This window comes from Lepidochelys olivacea (genome assembly GCF_965140295.1).
Source record: "Lepidochelys olivacea isolate rLepOli2 genome assembly, chromosome: 6".
Lineage (NCBI taxonomy): Eukaryota > Metazoa > Chordata > Testudines > Cheloniidae > Lepidochelys > Lepidochelys olivacea.
Genome location: NC_140416.1, coordinates 6,560,032 through 6,585,303, shown reverse-complemented (window position 1 = coordinate 6,585,303; position 25,272 = coordinate 6,560,032). Strand labels below are relative to the sequence as shown.

The 25,272-nt window shown below is 49.4% G+C and overlaps 2 protein-coding genes across 4 annotated transcripts in view; one reads left to right on the top strand and one right to left on the bottom strand.

Moving 5' to 3' along the window:
* LOC311522463 (uncharacterized protein) overlaps window positions 1–8,759 on the bottom strand; it is an 18,762-nt gene extending 10,003 nt beyond the window's left edge. The window contains exons 1-3 of the mRNA XM_084631831.1: window positions 8,270–8,759; window positions 6,928–7,054; window positions 5,331–5,447 (exon numbers count right to left, since the gene is read on the bottom strand). Coding sequence (XP_084487957.1) covers window positions 5,331–5,447; window positions 6,928–7,054; window positions 8,270–8,293 — 268 coding nt within the window. The 5' untranslated portion in view covers window positions 8,294–8,759. The remainder of the gene's footprint in view (window positions 1–5,330; window positions 5,448–6,927; window positions 7,055–8,269) is intronic.
* On the top strand, window positions 8,511–25,272 carry TACO1 (translational activator of cytochrome c oxidase I). 3 transcript variants are annotated; one of them, XM_084631883.1, is made up of 6 exons: window positions 8,511–8,623; window positions 9,043–9,301; window positions 10,042–10,148; window positions 16,087–16,220; window positions 23,151–23,328; window positions 24,258–25,272. In XM_084631883.1, the coding sequence occupies exons 2-6, from the start codon at window positions 9,055–9,057 to the stop codon at window positions 24,456–24,458; spliced, it is 867 nt and encodes a 288-aa protein (XP_084488009.1). In that variant the 5' UTR covers window positions 8,511–8,623; window positions 9,043–9,054; the 3' UTR covers window positions 24,459–25,272. The 3 variants fall into 3 exon arrangements, with proteins under 3 accessions (XP_084488009.1, XP_084488008.1, XP_084488007.1); XM_084631882.1 differs by having other exon boundaries at window positions 8,552–8,764; XM_084631881.1 differs by having other exon boundaries at window positions 8,553–8,768.

The following is a 25,272-nucleotide window of genomic DNA, read 5'->3' as shown; positions in this document are numbered from 1 at the left end:
CCAGGGAACAAGGAATTCAGGCGGATCAACAAAAGGTGAAATCATTAGTGAATTTACCAAGGCCAGAGGATTCTCATGCATTGAGGGTGATGGTAGGAGGGTTTAACTATTTAAGGAAACGTATGGAATTTTGCCACTATAACTGGACCCTTGTGGCGTTTACTAAAAAAGAAAGGAGAATGGGAGTGGGGGGCCTGAACAAGAAAAAGCTCTCTGTCATTTAAAACAAGCATTGATGCAAGCTCCAGCATTGAAATTCCCAGAGATAAACAAGCCGTTTGTGATTAAGTTGGCAGCACCCAACAAAGTCTAGCATTGGAACTAATGCAGGAAATTGACGGAAAGTTAATACCGGTAGCATACAAGTCTAGAAGATTAACCCCTATGGAGCAGTAGTTTGGGATCTGTGAAAGAGAATATTTAGCTGCTGTGTGGGCCAGCGAAGCTTTTGCTTTGAATACTGGCACAGCCCCTGTTATAATACAAACACCTCACTTTCCACTGAAGTATATTTTATCAGGTAAACTGCAGGGGAAAGGAGTATTGAATTGCAGAATGGCCCAAGGTACCTTGATGTTAACTAACACAGATGTTACTTATGAGAACAACAAACTAGCCATGATGTTACCATATGCCCTCCATACTGCAGAGACCACTTCCAGAAACCGAACCTAAGTTAGTTGAAGCAGCACCCCTGGTAGACGTTAAGTCTCGGAGAAAAAGAGGTTTGGTTTATAGATGGTAGTTCGTGCCATTGGAACTCTAAGAAACATATGGGATATGCTGCTGTACAAATTGACGGGGAAACTATTTCTGGTTCTATGAGTATGACTGCAGCTCAGGGAGCAGAGGTCAGAGCTCTTAGTGACCTGCTTAAATAGAAAAATAATGTTACGGATTGTCTTTATGTCTAAATGGATTCAGACTTTGTGGTACAAAGACTGGGATACTGGATTGAGATTTGGAAAAAGAATCCTTGGCAAACAGTCGAGGGGAAAAATTTGGTCCAAAAGGAGGATTGGAAATCTAATGGATTGGTTGAAAAAACACCCAGGAAAATTAAGAGTAAGACATATTAAAGGTCATCAAAAGAGAGAAGGGAATGAAAAATATTGGAATGATAAAGCGGATGCTTTAGCTAAATTAACAGCAAAGGAACCTTTGGGAGTTATGGAAGTTACTAGAGCTCAAGCCATAAAACAGGGAGGTTAAACCTGAGGAAAGAAGGGGAAATTGGAATATACAAGGTAACTATGCGGTGAATAAAAAAAAACAGGAGAGGTAAAGTGGACACCTGACAAACTTCAAAGAGAAGAGATTATTAACCTGTGTCACTCTATGGTGCATCAAGGAATAGAGAATACTCTCTTTAAGGTAAAACAAATTGGAATATGGCTCAGGTGCGAAATGACGTAGACAATTTTGTTAAAAACTGCATAAGGTGTGCAGCAGACGGGAATACACCAGTGAATTTGAGACCCTTGTGACACCAAAGAATTGTGGAGCCATGGAATAGAATACAGGTTGATTATACTGATAAATTGCCTAAGACTCAAAGGAGGAATCGGTATTTATTAGTGATAGTAGATTCCTTTTCTGGATGGGGGGAGGCAATTCCCACCAGAAATCATACTGCAGAGACCACTGCCAAAAAGCTGTGGGAAGTAGTGCTTAGTAGATATGGACTATTATGTGGGGGAGGTCTAGGTTGGATATTAGGAAACACTGTTTCACTCGGAGGGTGGTGAAGCACTGGAAGGGGTTACTTAGGGAGGTGGTGGAATCTCCATCCTTTGAGGTTTTTAAGGCCCGGCTTGACAAAGCCCTGGCTAGGATGATTTAGTTGGTGTTGGTCCTGCTTTGAGCAGGGGGCTGGACTAGATGACCTCCTGAGGTCTCTTCCAACCCTAATCTTCTATGATTCTATGAACTCCAAAAGTAATTGATTCAGATAATGGGCCACATTTTGTAGGAGGAGTAATTAAAAGTTTATTAAAAGCTTTAGGAATAAAGCAACAACTACATATCCCCTATCATCCTCAATCGTTAGGGACAGTAGAAAGGATGAATCAAACTATTCAACAAGCTTTACGCAAAGTAGTGCAAGAAACTGGCAAAGATTGGGACGATAAATTGCCAATTTGTTGGAGGTCATCCGAAGTAGTGATCTATTGGGTACTGGCTACCAGGCTTATCAAATTCTCTTTGGAAGGCCTATGAGATAGTGGAGCCCTTTATTGTACCCCGAAGAAGAAGAGGAGGTATCAGTTATGCAATGGGTAAGGGTGTTACCAATAGAACTTAAGAAAATGGAATTTAAACTGACTGATGCCATTGAAAAAGCAAGAGACACTGGATTCTCATGTGGCTCAGGACAGTAAATTATGGAAAATCGGAGATAGAGTAATGTATTTGAAATTATCGAAAAATCACGTCCTGGAGTCTAGATGGGTTGGACCATTTCCCATCATGAATAAAATTTCACTTACTGTAGTGCAGATTAACAAGGGGGAAAAGGGAAAGTGGATCCACACATCACAATTAAAGTTATGGCCTAAAGATTAAATAATGTTCCTTTCTTTTTCTTTTAGTTTATCTTACAGAGAGAAAGGAATGCCCAATTGCACAGGAGATTATCCTGTACGAACCTTGGATCTGGAGTGTGGATACGGTGCTACAATTTTTGTAATTGGTTTATTGCTTATGCTTGCTTTGCTTTGCATTTTGTGCTTAGTAGAAGAATTGTGTTGTGGGTGTTATATTTTAGGAAGAAAAAAAATAATACCAGAGCTCGAGTAAAGATAGAAGAGGGTTAGAGTAAGTATTTAGAATAATACGGCTGGAAGCATTGGACATTATTCCTATGGAATAATGGCCATGACTTCAATATTGAGGCTCCTAATAATTCAAAAAGGGTGGAAATATAGTTTTTGGCTTTTATGTTTTTTGAATATTTGGGGAAATGTAGGGGTACATGGATATACATATGGGAGCACCTCTAGGATGGAGGTAAGGATCAAAGGTCAAAATACATTAGACTATTCGCGGGACAGAATGGAAAAAACAGGACCAAACAAAACCAGATGTAAAAAAAACCTTTTGAGGTAAAATTTGAAATATGGCGGGAAGATGGCAAAAATGTGACACGGGAATATCTAAAGCCAAAAGATTTGATATTGAGACATTACAAGGGAAAATGTCAGCTTTGGGTAAGATTTTGGGGGTTATACAGACACATGTGAACAAAATTTTGGTGCATTATCGGAACAAGGAATAAGTAGTGTGGAACTCCAGTTGAAACAAGCCCAACCCTTCAAAATGTCTCTAAATGTAAATCTATTTGTTGTGTCTGAGATGGACAATAAAACTGTACAAGCAATAGAGGCGTACAGAGGCAAACTTATGGGATACAACAGATAGAGAGAATGGTTAATCTGTTAAGTAACGGACAATGGCCTTTTGAGTGGTTCAAAGATCCTCATATATGGCATCAGCAAATTGCAGGATGGAAGAAATATATGGCATTTAATTGGGATCAAGCCACTCTGAAGGTGGAGTGTGGAAAGGCAGAATGCTGTTACACAACACAGGGAAGCAAAGGAACGCAGCAATGGCATTGGTGCTGCCAAAAATTATGAACGAAGAGTTATGGCAAATAGAAATAAGTGGGACACACCTGATTCAAGAAGAAGGGGATTATAAATTAGTAACATTAACGAAACATTGTGAAGAGTGGGGATGAAGTAAATGGGTGTGCCCACAACTAACTTGGTCCCTAGAGGCATGTCATTTGAACCATTCAAGCAGACAATGTACCATGCAATACTTAGCCTCTCATGGCACAAGAGTGTTTGATTTAGGCAACGGTTGTATTTGTGTGGTAACCACTGAAAAACATGTATTTTGGGGAAGTATGACAGAAAAAGGCCCAATTAAGTCATGTAAATGTAATGTAATAGAGATCATTATTAATGGAATTATTTACCGAGGTCCTCTATTTTTAAAAAAGGAAATTGTTTGGGAACCAAAAGATGTGGACTGGTACTTTGATTTGAGGATACATTGGGAACAATGGGAAAAATTTATTGATGAAAGAGAAAAAATCAGGCAATATGCAAAAGATGTATCTAAGTCTGCTCAGCTAGGAAAAATAAACATTTTGAGCCACAAAGGTCAAATATTAAAATTGGGGAAAGAAGAAGAAGAATTGGCAATTTCTCATTGGTATGATATTTTCAAAGGATGGTCTCCCAGTGCCACAGCTCTTCTAAATTTAATGCTATATCCTATTGTGATATTATTTGCATGAATTATTTTGTTAACCTTTATTATGCTATGTTTATACTGCCGAATAAGAAAGCGACAAGAAGTTTTGGAGCAAGCGATATATAAAATTGAATTGCTTGTGAAATTATAAAGTGATACAATAATTAATGGCATTAATCATGTATTGAGGGGGGAAATGTTGGGAGATGTATATATATTACACACACACACATTGTGATTCATCTCTAACATATTACATGGATATGTCATTGAGGCCTGGTATGAATGACGCATACTTGACATGAATATGTGCATTGCAAGTTGGCAACCGAAGCAAGATCTTATGGTCAAGGACTGTTAGAACTATCTGTGCAAAAACAATCTTGTTATGTTCAGAGAAAAATACGGAAAATGAGCAGAAAAGGAAACTGTCAGCTGGACTGATATAAAATTGTATAAGAATTGGAGGAAATGGCACGCCTTGAACCATGGCAGCCTGCCCAGGATTGTCTCTTTGGAATTGTGTGGGTAGAAGGCCTAGTAAACAAAGGCAAAGAACCAATGACATGACAGAATGGACTAAAAATAGTTGCCTATGACTTCTGCAAATCGAAGTTATTTATTGATCCAGAGCCCCATGTGGATATAGATGTGGTTTTCGCCGGCTCCCCATATCTTATGATCGGAAGGAATCTCTACTGGCCATCGAGCCCATTCTGACCTTTGGTCTCTGGGATAGTATGTTTGGGATGTGAACGTGGAGTGACTAAGGTTTGTTTTGTAATCAATAAAGAGCATTTAGATTATTATATACCAACACTGTGTCCATTATCTATCTGCTCCCCATCCCGTAAGGGAGACTTCTACTGAGGGTCTAATACTCTTAGTGATGGAGAATCATTGTGTCCTGAGGGAAGCTCTCCCAGTGGTTCATTTCCATTAAGATAAATACGGGCCCCTAATTCCCAGCCTCAATTTGTCTCTCTTCAGCTCATTTGCCTTTGTCAAGGAGCCCTTCATTAGCACGTGTGTAAATCAGAAGGGACCGGATTATGACGACTCACCTGAGGAGGGGCTCTCAGGCCCGGAGCTTTCCCTGGAGCCCTCGGCATCCCAGATCCAGAGCTCTGCCTCCCCTACCTCGATCCGGTGGATTAAGTCTGGTTTGGAACCTGAATAGCCTGTTTTGGGGGGGAAGTTTTATTACTAAAGTTTTGGCTGCAGGGGCTCAATTATATGTTGGTGCAGCCCAGCACAACAGGGCCCCGACCTCGGTCAGAGTGTGTCTGCACAGCACCTGGCACAACGGGACACTGCTCTCGGTCGCTGCTTCAGAGGAAAGCACAAGAGATCCCAAGCAGGAGAATAATGAAATAAACCTTCCTTAGAGGAGATTTCTTCCCGTCTCCCACCAGGCAAGTTCAGTTCATACTCTGAAGCAGCAACGTCTATGACCCATCTCAATTTGCAGTGGGGGCTGAGTTTTAAATCCTTACTAGGGTAACTCCAGATGTTCCATAGAAATATCCCATGCTGCTAACACCTTGGCCTCTATGCTATCTTGTGGCACTACGTTCCATAGGACAAGTGTGTGACACAGATTTTCTTTAACGAGTTGAAACACCATTGAACACCCATTACTCTCAGATTAAGAGACAGGGTGAGTAGAAAGTCCTCAAACACCTTCTCTTTGGTCATTCACTTACCCACCTGAAAAATTTATCATGGGGGAAGATTTTGGAAGAAGGGAACTTTGCTCCTTTGCCATCTTATAGCTGTTGAAAACAGTTTGCAGTAGGTCATTATAAGGCACTGGCCACAACGTGTCATGGCAAGTGTTGCCAGGTGGCGCCGTTCAGAGCTACCAGTTCTTTCACATAGGGTGCAAGCATTGTTCAGCTGTACAGTTGTTAAATTTACTATGTTCATTCTTTGTGGGGAGGTGGGGAGCTGTTGTAACAGCAACATTTTTCCCCTGCCTTATTTAACAGGAGTCAGTTCCTGCGTGAGCTGTAGTTCACGAAAGCTTATGCTCTAATAAATTGGTTAGTCTCTAAGGTGCCACAAGTACTCCTTTTCTTTTTGCAAATACAGACTAACACGGCTGTTACTCTGAAACCTGTCATGAGGCACACTTGTTACTCATGTGACTGTTGGCTACCACTTTTGTGCCAGGACTGAGGTAGGGAATGCAAATAAACAAGTCCCACTAAGGGCTTGTCTACACTACCCGCTGGATCGGCAGGCAGCGATCGATCCAGTGGGGGTCGATTTATCGCATCTAGCCTAGACGCAATAAATTGACCGCTGAGTGCTCTCCCGTCGACTCCAATACTCCACCGGAACGAGCAGCGCAAGCGGAGTCGACGGGAGAGTATCAGCTGTCGACTTACTGCAGTGAAGGCAGGTAAGTAGATCTAAGTACGTTGACTTCAGCTACGCTAGTCACATAGCTGAAATTGCGTATCTTCGATCGACCCCGCGCGGAAGTGTAGACAAGCCCTAAGATTAGCCCCAGGCTTTATAGCCCTGATTTCTGCTCCAACAGGAAGCCGGCCTGAAAGAGGCTGGCATTTGCCACCACTCAGCCCAGGGTTGCACATGGCATCGAGGAACCCAGACATTTCACAGCTGTTAAAAAGAAGATAAATTGGTCCTTACCCAGGGAAATGAGGGCCCAATAATTCCTCAGCATCTGGTCCCGGTACAGATGCTTCTCTCGCTGGGATAAGAGCTCCCACTCCTCCCGGGTGAAATACAGAGCCACGTCCTCAAACGCCACCTGGACCTGTGGGCACAAGCGTTACAGCACCTTCCACTCCAGCCCCAGCCTGGAGTCTCAGTGGGGGATGAGGTTTCTAGGGGAGCGACTCCCAGGGAAACCCCCAGTCCAGCAGCTGTGACCCACGGAGACTCTCCCCTCCCAACCCCGCACAGCCCCCCAAGGACTTGGGGCCCTGCTGGCCGGGGACAGGAGTCACCCTTGGCTTCCTATGGGGATATGGGGTGGGACGCTGGGAAGGGCCCCAATCCCAGGGCAGGGAACAGGCTCCGCTCCTCTCCCCTCCCCAGCCGGAGTCCCCGCCTCCGCCCCAGGCCTGTGCTCAGCCCAGCTCCCACTCCTAGCTCAGGAGCCAAGAAGGCTAATGGCATATTGGGCTACATTAGTAGGAGTATTGCAAACAGATCGAGGGACGTGATTATTCCCCTCTATTCGGCACTGGTGAGGCCGCAGCTGGAGTACTGTGTCCAGTTTTGGTCCCCCCACTACAGAAAGGATGTAGACAAATTGGAGAGAGTCCAGCGGACGGCAACGAAAATTATCAGGGGGCTGGGGCACATGACTTACGAGGTGAGGCTGAGGGAACCGGGGTTATTTAGTCTCTAGAAAAGAAAAGTGAGGGGGGATTTGCTAGCAGCCTTCAACTACCTGAAAGGGGGTTCCAGAGAGGATGGATCTAGACTGTTCTCAGTGGTAGCAGATGACAGAACGAGGAGCAATGGTCTCAAGTTGCAGTGGGGGAGGTCTAGGTTGGATATTAGGAAACACTGTTTCACTAGGAGGGTGCGGAAGCACTGGAATGGGTTCCCTAGGGAGATGGTGGAATCTCCTTCCTTCAGGTTTTTAAATCCCGGCTTGACAGAGCCCTGGCTGGGATGATTTAGTTGGGGATTGGTCCTGCTTTGAGCAGGGGGTTGGACTAGATGACCTTCTGGGGTCCCTTCCAACCCTGATATTCTGTGATTCTATGAAGGGGCCGCGCCCGGCTCTGCATGTCCGCCGGGCCAGGCCCCCCCAGCCCTGGGGGCCCCAAAGCAGCTCCCCGACTCCAGCGGCCCCGGGCTGCGCTGGTGCAAAGCGGGGCCCCGGGCTCTGCCTGGCCGCGCTGAGCCGCTCCCAGCCCCGGGGTCACTAGCGCGGAAGGGACCCGGTCCCGGCCCCCCTCGGCCCCAGCCGGGACCAGCCAGTGCCCGGCCGGGGAGTCCCCGCCCCGCGTCCTACCTGCGCCGGCCCCGCTGCAGCCATCGCCGGGCTCGGCTCCGGCCCCGGCCGCTTCCTCCGCCCGGGCAGCGACTTCTCTGCCCGCTCCCCGCCCTGGGGCTGCAGCCGCGACCCGCCCTGCGCACGGGCAGGTCCGGGCTGGGACCCAGGGGGCCGGGCTGGCCCGGGAAGGCCCCGCCCCGCTCCAGCCCCGCTGCGCTCCCCGCCCCCCGGCTCAAGGGCCCCGCGCCTGCGCCGCCAGCTCCAGCAGCCCGGGGAGGCCCCAGCGCAGCGACCTTCCGGCCCAGAGCCCCGCCGGATGCCTGGGTCCCGGGTCCGGCCGCTGGAGCGCTCGCGGCACCCGGTCCCCGGGCGGTAGGAGCCCCTTGCAGGGCAGCCCGGTCCCCGCCCCTGGGCTGTGCGCGGGGCCCCGCTGCGCCCTGGGGAGCCCCGCTGCGCCCTGGGGAGCCCGGACTCCTGGGTTCTCTCCCGGCTCTGGGCGGGGAGCGGGGACTAGTAGGTACAAGAGGGCCCAGGCCCGGCTGTGCAGCGTGGGAGTGTCACGGAAAGAGACGGGTCGGGCTGTGTGACGGTGTGTGTGTGTTACAGCGGCTCGCACCCCCGGCTGCTGTGTAATGTGTGTGTGTGTGTGTTAGAGGAGGCCAGTGTATGGGTGAGCGTGACAGGAGCTCACACTTGCCTGTAGTGTGTATGTGTGCTTCAGGGGGGCTGAGCAGTGTGTGTGTGTGTGTGTGTGACAAGAGGTCCCACCCAGCTGTCTGTGTGCGTTTCAGGAGCTCACACCCATGTCCCTGCCCAGCGCCATGGGGAGGGCAGCTGCCCCATACAGATGCCGTGTTCTGGCCTCGGTGCTGGCGCCCAGGCTGGCTGCCCCTGCCCCCCGCTCATCGTGCCGGGCCCTGCACACCACAGGTGCCACCCCCGCCGGCCACAACAAATGGTCCAAGGTGAAGCACATCAAGGGCCCGCGGGACGCCGAGCGCAGCCGGCTCTTCCAGAAACTCACCATGCTGCTGCGCTTTGCTGTGAAAGGTACCGAGCGGGAGAGACCGTTCCTGTGCGTGACACAGCCCCAGCCAGAGGGAGTGCTACGGAGCCCTGCCAGCTTCCCCGTGCCCCACAGGCCCCGCTGCAGCCAGAGGGGGCATTACAGAGACTTCCTGGCCTCCCGGCACTTGATGGGGCCCAGCCTTCGCCAGAGGCTGTGGCTACAGAGCCCTGCCAGCCCAGCCTTGACCACTAGCACGACCCTAACCCCCACACCCCCTAACCTCTGTTAGCCCGAAGCCAGCAACCTCCCTGGCTGCTGGAGCAGAGGATGCTGGTCTGAGGGGTAGTGTCTCCCCTTCTCATCCTTTCTCCACTCGATCTTTCCTTTGTCCCACAGCACCTCCCCTACGGTGGCTGGGTCTGTGCTCCACTCTAGCAGCTGTTTCACATAAGAGGGGGGCAGCCCAGTCCCTGTGGTTCAGGCAGCCGGAGGTAACAGCTAACGGTGGCTGAAGAGAGGAGGGGCCTTGGGACAGGTGGTTTGGGGCAGGGAGGGTCACCAGGGACCTCAGGACTCCTGGGTCCCATCCCCAGCTCTGGAGGGGGGATAGTGGGTTAGAGCAGGGGGGTCTCAGAGTCAGGACACCTGGATTCTATCCCTGGCTCTTGGAGAGGAGTGGAGACTGGTGGGTTATAGCAGTGGGGGCGGGGAGTCAGGACTGCCCTGGAATGGGATCCCAGCCATGTTTCCCTTGTGATGCCCCCTTTCTCTCCCGTTGCAGAGGGGGGACCCAACCCTGATCTCAACACCAACCTGGCCAACATCATCGAGCAGTGCCGGAGCAAGAGCATGCCCAAAGCATCCATTGAGGCGGCTATCAAGGGAGGGGTATGTAGCCGGGTCCTGCCAGCCCGGCTCATGGGCTGCAGCCTTTCTGTATTCTCTGGGCCAGGCCAGGCTATGCAAAGGGGCATTGCGAGCCTTGAATGAGAGAGTGAGGCTGGGCTTTTGGCTATGGTCCTGGACTGGGCTACAGGACTTGTGGTTTCCATTCCTAGCTCTGCCACTTGTTCCCTCTGACTTTGGGAAGATCACTTGGGTCATAGCGAATTGCCAGACGGGATCAGAGCAGAGGTGTGTCCACTCCAGTATCCTGTTTCCAGCACCAGAGGCTGCAGAGGCAGGTGTAAGAATTCTGCAGTAGCAGATGTGGAGATAAGTTAGGTCTCAGTTTGGTCTGTAATAGTTACAGTCAGCTCAAGCCCTGAAGCAGGAGGTTTAATATCCCTGCCAGAAGTTGTTTACATTAATTATTCCAAGTCTGGATGTTCTTATGGTTCATAGAAATATACAGTCCCTCTTTGAATCTTGCTAAGTTCTTGCCCCCTGTGACATCATGTGGCAGTGAGTTCCACAGGATAATCACCCATTGTGTGAAAAAGTATTTTCTATGATCAGCTTTGAATTTCCCACCTTTTATTTTGCTGAACATCCTCTCATCCTTGTGTTACGAATAGAGATGATTGGGAAAAGGAATGTCCATCCCACAGGAAATTCTGACACTTCTAAATTTGTTTTCATTCTGAATCAGATTAGAAAATTTAGATTTTAAAATGTTTAGTGGAAAGAAAGTTCAGACACACTGAATTATTTCCTTTCACTAATGCCATAACCTTGTAATTTAATACAAAATATTAAACCTACATTGAAATTAACATAATATAATGTAAAATTGGAATGAACTGGAACAATACAGTCAAAATGAAGTGTTACCTTAGCAAAACACATTTTTTGTATTCTTGAACTGAGAAAATTGAAGTGATTCATTTTCACATCAAATTTCATTGAAATTTACAAGCTCCTGTGAAATGTTTAGATTCTAACAAAATTACCTTTTCTAATGGAAGACTGTTTTGCTACCAGTGTTTTGACCATCTGTGGTTATAGGGTGGGGAGAGCAGATGCTCTCAATCTCCTTTCTCTATCCTAACCTTCAGTTAGCTCAAGAGCATCCCTGACTTCAAGCTGCCCCATCTTGGGATTGTATAAAGGGACTTGGTTCTCAGGAACTGCCGAGGTCCCAGTCTCTGGAAGTCGTACTCCTTCATGCCCTCTCAAATTGGGGCCCCAACCCTGTTTGGGCCCAAAAATAAGTGGCCTGCCTCCATTTCCCCCTGAGTCTATTCAGCCCTAGAGTTAGGGTTGAAACATATCTGTCATAGACGCAGGACAGCCCAACAGCGAACATGTAATAAATGTGGCTTTGGTTTGTCTGTGCCTCAGTTTTCCCATTTGCAAATAGGGTCTGAGCTAATAAACCCATTCGTATTTGCCCAATCAAAAGTCACCCAGTTGCAAAACACACACACATGCACAGGGGTGAAGACTGCAAAATGAACTAGAGCAAATGGAAAAATCCCCCACCCTGCCCCGGTATTGCTACCAGTACCTTTTGATTGGTTAGTTTGGGCACACAGTACTGTTATGTTTTTCTGGGGGCTGAGGGGAATGTGCATCTAATCTTCTTCTCTTGTAAATTCATTTTTGAAAATGTCCTGGTTCAAAAAATGTGTCGGGGGGGGGGCTTCTTTCAGAGGGCGGGAAAAAGAATAGCAAAAATAATTGTGAAAGATTTAGTGAAAACTCAAGTACTATTGCACAGGAATAGTCTGTGGTGCCCATTTTCTCCACCCTGCGTCCTGTCTATTTAGATTATACGTTCTTTGAGGCAGGGACTGTCAACTACTTGGTGTATCTGTGCAGCACTTGTTGCGATGGGGGACCTGATCTTGGTCGCCGTGTATCTGTACACGCCCGGTCTGACGGGGACTTTTTCTCAGTCACCATGTGTCAGAACAGCGCCCGGCACAATGGGGACCAAATCTCAGGTCCGAGATGTCTCTGCCGTGCCCAGTGGGCCAGGGCTACGCTCTTAGTCATGGTGTGTCTGGGCTGCGTCCAGCCTCGTTCACCATGAGTCTAAGTTCCCCGTAAGCTGTGCAGCCATGCAGCAGTCTATTTAGTGCCGTGCAGGCGCTGAGGGAAGCAGCCTGGGGACCTACAGGAGGAGGGGTGCCCCTTCCCCAGCCCCAATTCACCCTGCGGCCCTGACCCGGCTGCAGCCGGATCAGGCCCAGGTGCGGGCGGGGCGGCACAGACCCAGCTGAAGCTGGATCAGGCGCGGGCAGGGTGGCACAGACCCAGCTGCAGCCAGATCGGGCCCAGGCGTGGCCTGACCCGGCCCTGTTGGGGCCGGGGGGAGGGATGCCTATCCTCCAGCCCCAGAGCTCCCGCGGCGGGGAGAGGCGCCTCTCCCCCTGGCCTCGCCCAGGTGTTGCTGTGGGGAGAGAGCACTGGGGGCGGGGGGGAGTCCTCTCTCCCCGCAGTAGCCCTGGAGCACCCTCCTGTACCCCAAACCCCTCAGCTCCACCCCAGAGCCTGCACCCCCAGCCAGAGCCCTCACCCCCTGCACCCAACCCTCTGTCCCAGCCCTGAGCCCCTCATCCCTGGCCCCACCCCAGAGCCTGCACCACCAGCCAGAGCCCTCACACCCCTGCACCCCAACCCTCTGCCCCAGCCCTCAGCTGCCTCCCACAAGAACCCCTCAGCCCCACTTCCACCACATGGATTTTGTTACGTGCACCAATATGAAGATGATGTGTCACACATCACCTCCATTTTGGTGCCCGTAACAAAATTCATTCCGCACGCTGGTGGGAAAAATTAGAGGGGCCACTGCCATGGGTACGTCTACACAGCAATGAAATATGTGGCTGGGCTCGGTCAGCTGACTTGAACTCATGGGGCTTGGGCTGCAAGGCTATAAAATTGCCACGTAGACATTTGGGCTTGGGCTGAAGTCTAGGCTCTGGGTGCTGTCAGTGATAGGAGACTGGGCTAGATGGGCCTAGATCGTCGGGCTCAATGAGTAGTGATCAACGGCTTGACGTCTAGTTGGCAGCCGGTATCAAGCAGAGTGCCCCAGGGGGTCTGTCCTGGGGCCAGTTTTGTTCAACATCTTCATTAATGATCTGGATGATGGGGTGGACTGCGCCCTCAGCAAGTTTACAGATGACACTAAGCCGGGGGTAGGGGTAGATATGCTGGAGGGTAGGGATAGGGTCCAGAGTGACCTAGACAAATTGGAGGATTGGGCTAAAAGAAATCTGATGATGTTCAACAAGGACAAGTGCGGAGTCCTGCACTTAGGATGTAAGAATCCCATCCACTGCTACAGGCTGGGGACTGAGTGGCTAAGCAGCAGTTCTGCAGAAAAGGACCTGGGGATTACAGTGGACAGACAGCTGGATATGAGTCAACAATGTGCCCTTGTTGCCAAGAAGGCTAATGGCATATTGGGCTGCATTAGTAGAAGCATTGCCAGCAGATCGAGGGACGTGATTGTTCCGCTCTATTTGGCACTGGTGAGGCCACATCTGGAGTATTGCGTCCAGTTTTGGGCCCCCCCCCCCCACTACAGAAAGGATGTGGACAAATTGGAGAGTCCAGCGGAGGGAAACGAAAATGATTAGGGGGCTGGGGCACATGACTTATGAGGAGAGGCTGAGGGAACCGGGGTTATTTAGTCTGCAGAAGAGAAGAATGAGGTGGGATTTGATAGCAGCCTTCAGTTACCTGAAGGGGGGTTCCAAAGAGGATGGAGCTTGGCTGTTCTCAGTGGTGGCAGTTGACAGAACAAGGAGCAATGGTCTCAAGTTGCAATGGGGGAGGTGTAGATTGGATATTAGGAAACACTATTTCACTAGGAGGGTGGTGAAGCACTGGAATGGGTTACCTAGGGAGGTGGTGGAATCTCCATCCTTAGAGGTTTTTGCCCATCCTTGACAAAGCCCTGGCTGGGATGATTTAGTTGGGGATTGGTCCTGCTTTGAGCAGGGGGTTGGACTAGATGACCTCCTGAGGTCTCTTCCAACCCTAATCTTCTAGGATTCTATGATCTTGGTGTTGATCCCATATGGCAAAGCCTACAATCTATTGCTCCAGAGGGCCCCCTCCTTTACCCCAGTTTCCAGGTCTGACCGGTGCTCCACTCCATACCATAAAAATTCAGAGTGTTTCTATGGCTCCAGTTTGCGGTTGTGTCCCTCATGCATGTGTGTCCAGAGAGGAAGCAGGAGCCATTCCTGGGTAGTGCAGGAGCCACCAGTAACGTATATCTGGGGCCTGCTGATGGATGGAGACTTGGCCTTTATTGTTTAACCCCAGGCCTTCCTGTTAGTATATGGGCCTGTTTGTTAGCCTGGGGCAGAATTTTGGGCTTGACTTCTGATGTTCTTATATCCTTACTAATAATTGTGAACAAAGACACTGTGTGTTACTTCTACCCAGCCAGATGGGCTTGTTAGTATAATGAGAAGAAAGAGAGTTAAAAGGGTTATTGGGTATGGTGAGGAGTATAACATACGAGCATATCCTGGATTGCCTGGCACTTCTCTCAAGCCAAGTTCAAGCAACCAGCTAGGAGGGGCAAGAGGGGATTGAGGGGAGACATAAGAAACACTGAAGGCCAAAGAAAGGCCTGGCGGTGGCCAGAACACAACACCACTCCTTATCCCTCCCATGGGATACAAAAGAGGTGATACCATGACCCCAGACTCACGACCCTCTGAAAAGGAACATGACCATACATTGTAAGGGGTAGGACCAGGGGTGTGCACTGTCGATATATTTGGGCCTGCTAAGGAGGTGGGAATAGGGAACGGGGATACAGGTAAAGGATCTGTGGCATCAGAGCCATGGATATGCTTGCTTGAAACTAACCCCAATAAACAATGCATTGCCTGCAATGTTCCCTCTAATTTTTTCCATCCATGTGCGGAATAAATTTTGTTATGTGCACCGAGGTATGTGCGGATGTGCACCACCAGTGGAAACAAAAACCCTAGATATTATATATTTTTAACAGTTACCAGGGCTAATTACTCCAGCCTGGACCGGTTAGGCATTTTAGAACTCACTACTCAAAGAATTAAATTTAAATGTAAGAGAGAAATAAAAATTATTAAATGCATAGACCACTCAAAACACTAAAATAACACACTTTGAAAGAATAAAATTACAGAGAATATATGCGAATTGCGGGAAGTACCAAGAAGTACCAACAACAATAATACAAGTATGTGTTGGGAGGTGAGTGTGAATGAGACTGTGCGTGTATATGAGAGAGAGAGACACACACACAGCATCTTTGTGTGTGTGTGTGTGACAGACTCTGGGTGTGTGCTGGCTGCTGGAGAAAGCCATGCACTGTCTCTTTAAGACACTCACTGAAAGCTCTCCTGCTCTGTCCTGAGCCCTGTTTCGCCTCCCCTGCTCTGCGGAGATGGGCTACAGGGGGAGAGGGAGAGAGAGAGAGACTGAGACTGTGAGCTGGCTGCTGGGGAAATCTCAGGAACCGTGCACTGTCTCTTTAAGAAAGGTGCCCAGACACTCACCATTCAGACCTCAGACTGCAGCAGCTCTGAGTCCTGAGCCAGGCTGTCCCCTCTGCTCTGTGGAGATGGGGTACTGGGGGGGGGGGACACCCTGACATCAGTATCCTCCTCCCTCCACCCCTAGTCTGCATAGGCAGCAGGAGGGTCTCGGGAGCAGCTGCAGGACAGAGCAATGGGAGGGGAGGGGCACCTGAACACACGTTGCTGGCTGCGCGGAGAACACAGATTGCCTGCACTTTGGACTTCCAGTCTTCTGCTTTCTGTCTGCATGGCAAGAACTGGGGGTGGGGTATGTGTGAAGGGAAAGCCCCCTAACACCTCCCAAGACATAAGCCCAGCTGCAGAGCTGAATCTGCCCCTTCTCGCTGCAGGACAAAGGGAAGAGCTCCTCGTACCTGCTCTACGAAGCCAGAGGCCCTGGGGGATCTGCGCTGCTCATTGAGGTGCTGACGAACAATGCAAAGCGAGCCTACCAGGATATCCGGCTCATCCTGAGCCGCAATGGGTCAGTCCTTCCCTGCCGAGCCCGAGAATCCTGCATTTCATTGCACAAAGGCCCTTCCCGTGCTCCATGCAATGACCAAATCCGACGCTTCTGGGTCTTAAAACATGATTGTCTCGTGGTTGAGATAAACCCAATGCATGAGTTCAAGGGCAATAGTTAGCTAATGCTCTCTACAGCCTGGCCACAAGTGGGAGACATGGAACATACAGTCTACATGGGGATCAGGGCTGGTCTGTACATGAGGTTGTAATAAGCAAGGCCTTGGGTTGAATTATCAAAAGCACCTAAGTGATTTAGGAGCCATAGTCCCATTTTCAAAAGTGACTTTTGGCCTTTAGGAGCCCAAGTCTTAGCAAATCAATGGGATTCAGGTTCCTAAGTCATGTAGGTTGTTTGGAAAATGTTACCACTGGTTAACTAGAACAGGTGCACCGGGTTAATTTAAATGGGTTTAATTAAACTGGTGCACATCTGTGGCATTAATTTAGATGGAATAAATGGGCCAAAGGTGTTAACCTAACAACATCACTGTCCAACACAAAAAAGTGTTAAACAAGGTTCGGGGTTTGATATACAGAGACCTTATGCTGCTTAGCTGCACAGCAAATACTCCACTAAAAATCCTTTTGTTAAAGATTCAGAAAAGAAGGCAAAACAGTTAAAGCCTTTGAGATGTAAAGTAGTGAGTAAGGCTTTCATTTTAACAGCTTCCCTTCTAGTTGGAGAGAGTCTTTAGACGTCAAACAAGGGTTTCTCCAGTCTCTTAGATGGTCACAAAGATGGTGATTACTGGTCTTTGTGCTAAAAGATAAGTTAGTTGAGATGAGCTGAAGCTGTTACTGCTGCTGCTAAAGTCTGATCGCATTTTATCTCATGTTTGGGGCTTTGTCTGCACTGCAAAGAGACACACCAGCCGGCTTGGGCTAAGAGGCTGTTTAACTGTGGTGTAGACATTCAGGCTCAGGCTGGAGCCCGAGTTCCGGGACCCCATGAGGGGGGAAGGTCCCAGAGCTCGGGCTCGGATGTCTACACTGCAATTAAACAGCCCCTTAGCGCGAGCCCGAGTCAACTGGCACGGGCCAGACACAGGGGTCCAATTGCAGTGTAGACATAACCTGGGATTCAGGTTGAGCTGGTAGGGGTGGTGATGTCATCTGAATCCCTATCTTTGGCCCGGTCTGGTCAGGACATCCCCGAGGATTAGGATGAAAGGGGTCTGGGTCCAATAGTCTCCATCTGTTCTTCCCATATTTTCCCCTAAATTGCTTTAAGGACCCCAGAATGTACTGATGCGTGGAATAGCCCAGCCCCTTGTTATCCTGTTCAGCAATTAGGCCTAATTTCCAATTCACCAATTTTGGTTCATTAATTTCTAGTTGTACATCTTTGGTGTTTAGCAAGGATGATTTCAATATAGCCCTTGAGTTATACTAGTCTGACTTTTTTGTTTTAAACTACTTCATTCTTTCTGTCTTTTTCATACCTTTTCCCATCAGCATTTGTTATTAGGGCAAATATAGTGCCAATCTATAAAAAGGGAAATAAGGAAAACCCAGGGAATTACAGACCAGTCACCTTAACTTCAGTACCTGGAGAGATAATAGAAAAACGAATTAAGCAATCAGTTTGCAAACACCTAGAAGATAAGAAGGTGATAACAGTCAGCATGGATTTGTCAAGAACAGATCATGTCAAACCAACTTAATAGCTTTCTCTGACAGGGTAACAAGCCATGTGGATAGTGGGGGAGCGGTAGATGTGGTATATCTTGACTTTAGTAAGGATTTTGATACTGTCTTCGATGACCTTTTCATAAACAAACTAGGGAAATACCACCTAGATGGAGCTAGGTGAGTGCATAACTGGTTGGAAAACCGTTCCCAGAGTAGTTATCACTGGTTCATAGTCAATCTGGAAGGGCATATCAAGGGAGGGTTCTACAGGGATAACTTCTGAGTTTGGTTCTGTTCCATATCTTCATCAATGATTTAAATAATGGCATAGAAGAGTACACTTATAAAGTTTGCAGATGATACCAAGCTGAGAGGGGTTGCAAGTGCTTTGGAGGGTAGGATTAATATTCAAAATGATCTGGACCTACTGGAGAAATGGTCTGAAGTAAATAGGATGAAATTCAATAAGGACAAATGCAAAGTACTCCATTTAGGAAGGAACAATCAGTTGCACACATACAAAATGGGAAATGACTGCCTAGGAAAGAGTACTGCAGGAAGGGATCTGGGGGGGTCAGAGTGGACCACAAGCTAAATATGACTCAACAGTGTAACACGGCTGGGGGGAGAGGTAGATACGCTGGAGGGTAGGGATAGGGTTCAGAGTGACCTAGACAAATTGGAGGATTGGGCCAAAAGAAATCTGATGATGTTCAACAAGGACAAGTGCGGAGTCCTTAGGATGGAAGAATCCCATCCACTGCTACAGGCTGGGGACTGACTGGCAAGCAGCAGTTCTGCAGAAAAGGACCTGGGGATTACAGTGGACAGGAAGCTGGATATGAGTCAACAATGTGCCCTTGTTGCCAAGAAGGCTAACGGCATATTGGGCTGCATTAGTAGAAGCATTGCCAGCAGATCGAGGGAAGTGATTATTCCCCTCTATTTGGCACTGGTGAGGCCACATCTGGAGTATTGCGTCCAGTTTTGGGCCCCCCCACTACAGAAAGGATGTGGACAAATTGGAGAGAGTCCAGCGGAGGGAAACGAAAATGATTAGGGGTCGGGGCACATGACTTATGAGGAGAGGCTGAGGGAACTCGGCTTGTTTAGTCTGCAGATGAGTGAGGGTGGATTTGATAGCAGCCTTCAACTACCTGAAAGAGGGTTCCAGAGAGAATGGAGCTTGGCTGTTCTCAGTGATGGCAGATAACAGAACAAGGAGCAATGGTCTCAAGTTGTAGTGAGGGAGGTCTAGGTTGGATATTAGGAAACACTATTTCACTAGGAGGGTGGTGAAGCACTGGAATGGGTGACCTAGGGAGGTGGTGGAATCTCCTTCCTTAGAGGTTTTTAAGTCCTGGCTTGAAAAAGCCCTGGCTGGGATGATTTAGTTGGTGTTGGCCCTGATTTGAGGAGGGGATTGGACTATATGACCTCCTGAGGTCTCTTCCAACCCTAATCTTCTTTGATTCTGTGACTGCTGCAAAAAAAGGGGACATTGTTCTGGGATGTAGTAGCAGGAGTGTTGTAAGCAAGACACGAGAAGTAATTCTTCCACTCTACTCTGGTGCTGATTAGGCCTCAACTGGAGTATTGTGTCCAGTTCTGGGCGCCACATTTCAGGAAGGATGTGGACAAATTGGAGAAAGTCCAGAGAAGAGTGACAAAAATGATTAAAGATCTAGAAAACGTGACCAATGAGGGAAGACTGAAAAAACTGGGTTTGTTTAGTCTGCAGAAGAGAAAACAGAGAGAGGACATAACAGTTTTCAAGTATATAACAGGTTGTCACAAGGAGAAGGGAGAAAAATTGTTCTCTGAGGACAGGACTATCACTGTGCCTCAGTGGGTCATAACTGAGAATACCAAATTCAGGACAAACTGCTGAGAAATAGAGCAGAATCACTCCAAAACTTGTGGTTATTCTTCCATAAGATAAACCGAACCAGCAACAAAATTAAACTTCTGTCTCACCACACTGGCTAACGAGAAGTTAGAACTGCAGCCTCCTTAGGCATTCCAGTCCTTTTTTCAACACCCAGACGCTCGACTTAATGAGGAGTGGTTATTTAAAACCAATTTTATCAACCAAAGGATTATTCTGAGCCCAAAGAAGGAGCCACATACCCAGGTCAATATATAACTCAGATTTTACCCAATAATCACACTCTTGCCAATCCTTTAGTATCTACTATCTAAAAGTTTATTTATAAGAGAAAAGAAAACTCTATATGAGAGTTAAAATTGGTTAAAGGAATCAAATACATACACATGTTGCAAAGTTCTTGTGTCAGGCTTGAAATAAACCGTTGGCCTGTTAAGTCTCTGGTTGCTTCCAAATGATTGGAAGGTCCTCAGTCCTTTGGATGCTCCCGTTAGTATAAGTCCATAGTCCAGAGATCACAGCAGGAAAGAGACAAAATTGAGATGTTTCCAGGGCCTTTTATAGCTTCTGCCCTATGGAGGGAAATCCATTGTTCCAAGCAAAGCCCTCAGCACAATCTGTTTAAAAGTACAGGCCGAGATGGAGTTCAGCACCACATGATCTAGTCCAGGGGTTCTCAAACTGGGGGTCGGGACCCCTCAGGAGGTCGCAAGGTTATTACATGGGGGGTCACAAGCTTCAGCCTCCACCCCAAACCCTGCTTTGCCTCTAGCATTTATAATGGTGTTAAATATATATAAAAAGTGTTTTTAATTTATAAGGGGAGTCACACTCAGAGGCTTGCTGTGTGAAAGGGGTCACCGGTACAAAAGTTCGAGAACCACTGATCTAGTCATATGCCCTTGCATGCTTCAATGAGTCATAGCAGGGGCCATGAGCAATATTCTGGCTGGAAAGTCCATCAGGTGGGGATAAGCTTCTGCTATGGCCCATTGTATTTGTTGATGGGTCATCAACTTGAATACTCCATTCACAATGTGCTGGCTAGACTGGATGTAAATACCTTGTGGGTGTTACCACAGGAGCGAACACATTTGAAATACAGGTACATAGTCAATATTCATAACTTCAGGTACTAAAACGATATATGCATACAAATAGGGTAATCATAGTCAGCAAACCATAACCTTTCCTTTGACCCCTTACATGACATACTTGTATAAGATTTATTGCAATTGTATAACCGTGGTAGCAACAATAATATACCTGATCATATTTTAATCAGATAATGTCACAAGGATAAGAAACAACGGGCATAAATTGCAGCAAGGGCAGTTTAGGTTGGATATTAGGAAAAACTTGGTAACTGTCAGGCTGGTAAACCACTGGAATAAATTACCTGGGAATGTTGTGGAATCTGCATCATTGGAGATTTTCAAGAGCAGGTTAGATAAACACCTGTCAGGTATGGTCTAGATCAGCGTTTCTCAAACGGGGGTCCCCGAGGGTACCCCTGGGTGTCCGCAGGCCCCGCTGATCAACTTCTCCCCGTCCCTCCCAAAACTCCTCCCCCTTCGTCCCAGCACCTCCTGCACGCTAAAGATCCGGGGGTGCAGTGGGGCTAAGGCAGGCTTCCTACATGCCCTGGCTCCACATCACTCCTGGATGCTGCTGGCAAGTCCCTGTGGCCCCTGGGGGGGCCAAGGGGTCTCGGCACACTGCCCCAGCCCTGAGCGCCAACTCTGCAGCTCCCATTGGCTGGGAACTGCGGCCAATGGGAGCTGTGGGGGCGGTGTCTGTGAGCAGGGGCAGCTCGCAGAGATCCCCTGGCCCCCCAACCTAGGAGCCGCTGCCAGAGGGATGTGCCGGTCGCTTTCGGGAGCCGCCCGAGGTAAGTGCCTCCCGGACAGAGCCCGTACCCCCAGCCCAGAGCCCACACCCCACATCCAAAATCCGTCCCAGAGCCCGCACCCCAAACTCCCTTGTGCACCCCAACACCCTACCCCAGCCTGGTGAAAGTAGGTGAGGGTAGGAGAGAGCGAGCGACGGAAGGAGGGGGTGGAGTGAGCTGGGGGTGGAATGAGCGAGGGGCAGGGCCTCCAAGAAGGAGCAGGGCGGGGCATGGCCTCAGGGAAGTGGGCAGAGTGTGGGGACTTGGGGATTCCTGAAAATGTTTAAATCAAAATGGGGGTTCTTGGGTTGCTAAAATTTGAGAACCGCTGGTCTAGGTAATACTTAGTCTTGCATTGAGTGCAGGGCACTGGACTAGCTGACCTCTCAAGGTCCCTTCCAGTTCTATGATTATATAGAGTACTGTGACATCTTATGAATTTTTACATTTTTTTTACAGTTGATCTCACAATTAGGGTAAATTTGCCAGCCCACTTATCACAACACATCTCTGGGTGGACTCTCTTATATCCGTGCAAGAAAGGCTTAATTGGAGGTAGCTTAAACCTCTTCCCAAACCATTTACATTGTTATGGATTCAGAGAAGAGCTGCAAGAGCAATCTGAGGGCTGGAAAACCTGCCTCATAGCCAAGGACTGAAGGAGCTCGATCAATGTAGTTTATCTCAGAGAAGGTTAAGACGTCATGTGATCCTGCAAAAAGAAAAGGAGGACTTGTGGCACCTTAGAGACTAACCCATTTATTTGAGCATGAGCTTTCGTGAGCTACAGCTCACTTCATCGGATGCTGTAGCTCACGAAAGCTTATGCTCAAATAAATGGGTTAGTCTCTAAGGTGCCACAAGTCCTCCTTTTCTTTTTGCGAATACAGACTAACACGGCTGTTACTCTGAAACCTGTCATGTGATCCTGGTCTATAAGCACCGACATGGGGAGGGGTTTTCTGAGACCAGAGGGTTCTTCAACCTTCAGACAAAAGCAGAGCGAGATCCACTGGCTGGGAGCTGAAGGGAGACAAATTCAGGCTGGAACAAGGAGCCCAAGGTTACCAGGGAGGGGAATGAACCATTGGAACAGCTCCCCAAGGGACGAGGTGGATTCTCCATCACAGGGAGTCTGTCAGTGGAGATGAGATGTCTTTTTCTCAAAGCCCTGCTCTAGCTCAGCCAGGAGTTACTGGGCTGGAGGCAGGAATCACTGGAGGAGATTCTCTGGCCTGGGTTAGGCAGGATGGGCACAATGGGCCTTTGACATCTCTGAGATAAATTCAGTACACTGGGAGCCTTCAAGCTCTCTCTGTGAGGCAGGTGATTCATTCTTGTGGCTCTTCTCTGAGCCTTTCCTCGCTCGTCTCTATCCTGTGCGAAGCACGAACCCCCTGGACCAGCATCCAGGAATGGTCTCTCATGCTGTATTGAAGTGACTCCCTGTCCCTTGATGTCCCCCTGTTCCCATGCAGGGCACAGATGTCCGAGGGGGCCCGGCACAGCTTTGACAAGAAGGGGGTGATCACAGTCAGTGGGCAGGACTGTCAGCAGAGGCCAGTGGCCCTGGAGCAGGCCCTGGAGCTGGCGATCGAGGCCGGGGCCCAGGACGTGTGGGAAGAAGATGAGGAGGAGGAGCGAGCAGTTTTGAAGGTGTGTGTGTGTTAGCCAGGGTGCCCCCGTCATAGTGGCAAGTCCATTGTGGCCCTTGCCACAGGGCCCTCCCACTGCTGCAGGGCAGATTGCTGGGAGAACGTGGGACTCCGGAGTGGGAGATACCATCAGCCAATGGGGGGCAGCGGCTGTTGTAATTGCTCAGGCACCAATCGGGGCCCACCTGGTGCTAATCTGCCTCGGGGGACAGGTGTGGAGATATGTGGGGATCTGGCTGGTTCTGATCCAGCCCAGGTGACAGGGGAGATACATGAGGGTCTGGTTGCTGCTGATATGGCCGGGGAAGGGGAGGAATCGTGGGGATCTGGCATTGCTCCGGCCCAGGGGAGGGGAGAGATGTGGGGGTCTGGCTGGCGTGGCTCTGGCTCAGGCGTATTATACACGGGATCCGTGGGAGGCATTGGGAGGGTATGCTTTGCATTTACCCTCGAGAATGCTATGGGAGCATAAGGAGGTTGTAAACCCGCCCTCCCCAGGGTCTTCCCTGGCTGGCATGGGCATCGCATGCTGCCCTCTGTCCCATTCCCTGCTTCCCCAGGGGGCCTGTGTATGAGTGAGAGCTGCCCCAAGGCTGCTCTAGCATACACCTAGGGGCTCGTCCTGTACGCCCTGTCCCACCGGAGTGACTGCATGGGCCCCCCTTTGCTGCCGTTATTCCTCGGGTGGGCGGGTTAAATCCCCTGGAGCCGCAGTGCAGGGACAGGGTGAATGTGGGTCAGACGGCGAGTTAGATGGTGGCCAGCACCAGGCATTGAACTGGCAACAGCCTGGTCTGAAGAGGCAGGCTCTACAAATCAAGCCCCGTGGGGGTGGCATGGTCTGTTCAGCGGGCACCTATGCTGCAGCCCAGGGGGCCAGCGGGCAGGTTTGCAGCCCCTCACAGCCCCTGTCCTGTCCTCTCCCCTCAGTTTGTGTGTGAGGTGCCATCTCTGCACCGGGTGCGGGAGAAGCTGGACTCACGGGGGCTACAGTCGCTCTCCACTGCCCTGGAGTTCATCCCCAATGCCAGGATGCGGCTGTCAGATGAGGAGATGGAGCGGGCATCCCAGCTGCTGGCCACGCTGGGCGACTGCCAGGAGGTGATCCGGGTTTACGACAACATCGAGTAGGGGCCAGCGCAGGGGGGTAGCAGATGGAAATCCGCCCAGATAGATGGTGACCAGGCATGTCGTTCCCAGCTTGACCTAGTCCTGGCCTAAGATCAGCCCATATGGAGGGCAACGGTTGACAGCCTGAGATCCTCTCGTATGGACGGCAACCTGTGTGTGGTTCACAACTTGGCCTAGTCCATTGGATCAGGAGGCCCTGGGGCAACCAGTTCAGGACTCTGCCTCATCCTGCCCTGGGATTGGACCCCTGAACTTCACGTGGTTTAGGGCTCAGCCCAAGATCGGGCTTAATTTGAGATTTCTTCCCAGGTTGAACCATCCCCATGGCTGTCAGGCCATTAGTAACAGGTGCAGTTCTCTAGGTGCCAGCACTGGGTGCAGTCTGGCGGCCCTCTCAGGAGCAGAAGTCCTTGCTCCTGAGGATGGGGCGTGTTCTCTGAGGCACCTTATGGCTCTTAACTCCGTCCCCTGGGATTCGTGACCTGAATGCCTCGGCTCCCCTCTTGAATCTGATCCAGCAGGCCTTCTGCAGTAAGCATGATGTTCTGGCACGTCCCCCACCCCTTGCCTCTCTCCCACCATGGTGGGTGGAGGGAGCTTCCTCTGCACCCATGCAGCACCGAATGCTCTGTGGATAAAGAGTAACAGTGTGCCAAGGCAATGACAACCTACGGACTTAACACCTCCCTGTTGTGTGACCCCCTGTTCGCACCCCCAGCAGGAGAACAATAGGGAGTGCATCCCACCCTCCAAATGTACTGTCCAGGGCGGGCTGCCTTTCCCATACACTGCTTAATAAATGGTTTGCTTGTCA

Coding starts and splice junctions, on each gene's coding strand:
- TACO1 (XM_084631883.1), top strand. CDS start 9,055: ATGTCCCTGCCCAGCGCCATGGGGAGGGCAGCTGCCCCATACAGATGC. Junction 16,221..23,150: donor CTCATCCTGAGCCGCAATGG/GTCAGTCCTTCC, acceptor GTTCCCATGCAG/GGCACAGATGTCCGAGGGGG. Junction 23,329..24,257: donor AGGAGCGAGCAGTTTTGAAG/GTGTGTGTGTGT, acceptor CTCTCCCCTCAG/TTTGTGTGTGAGGTGCCATC.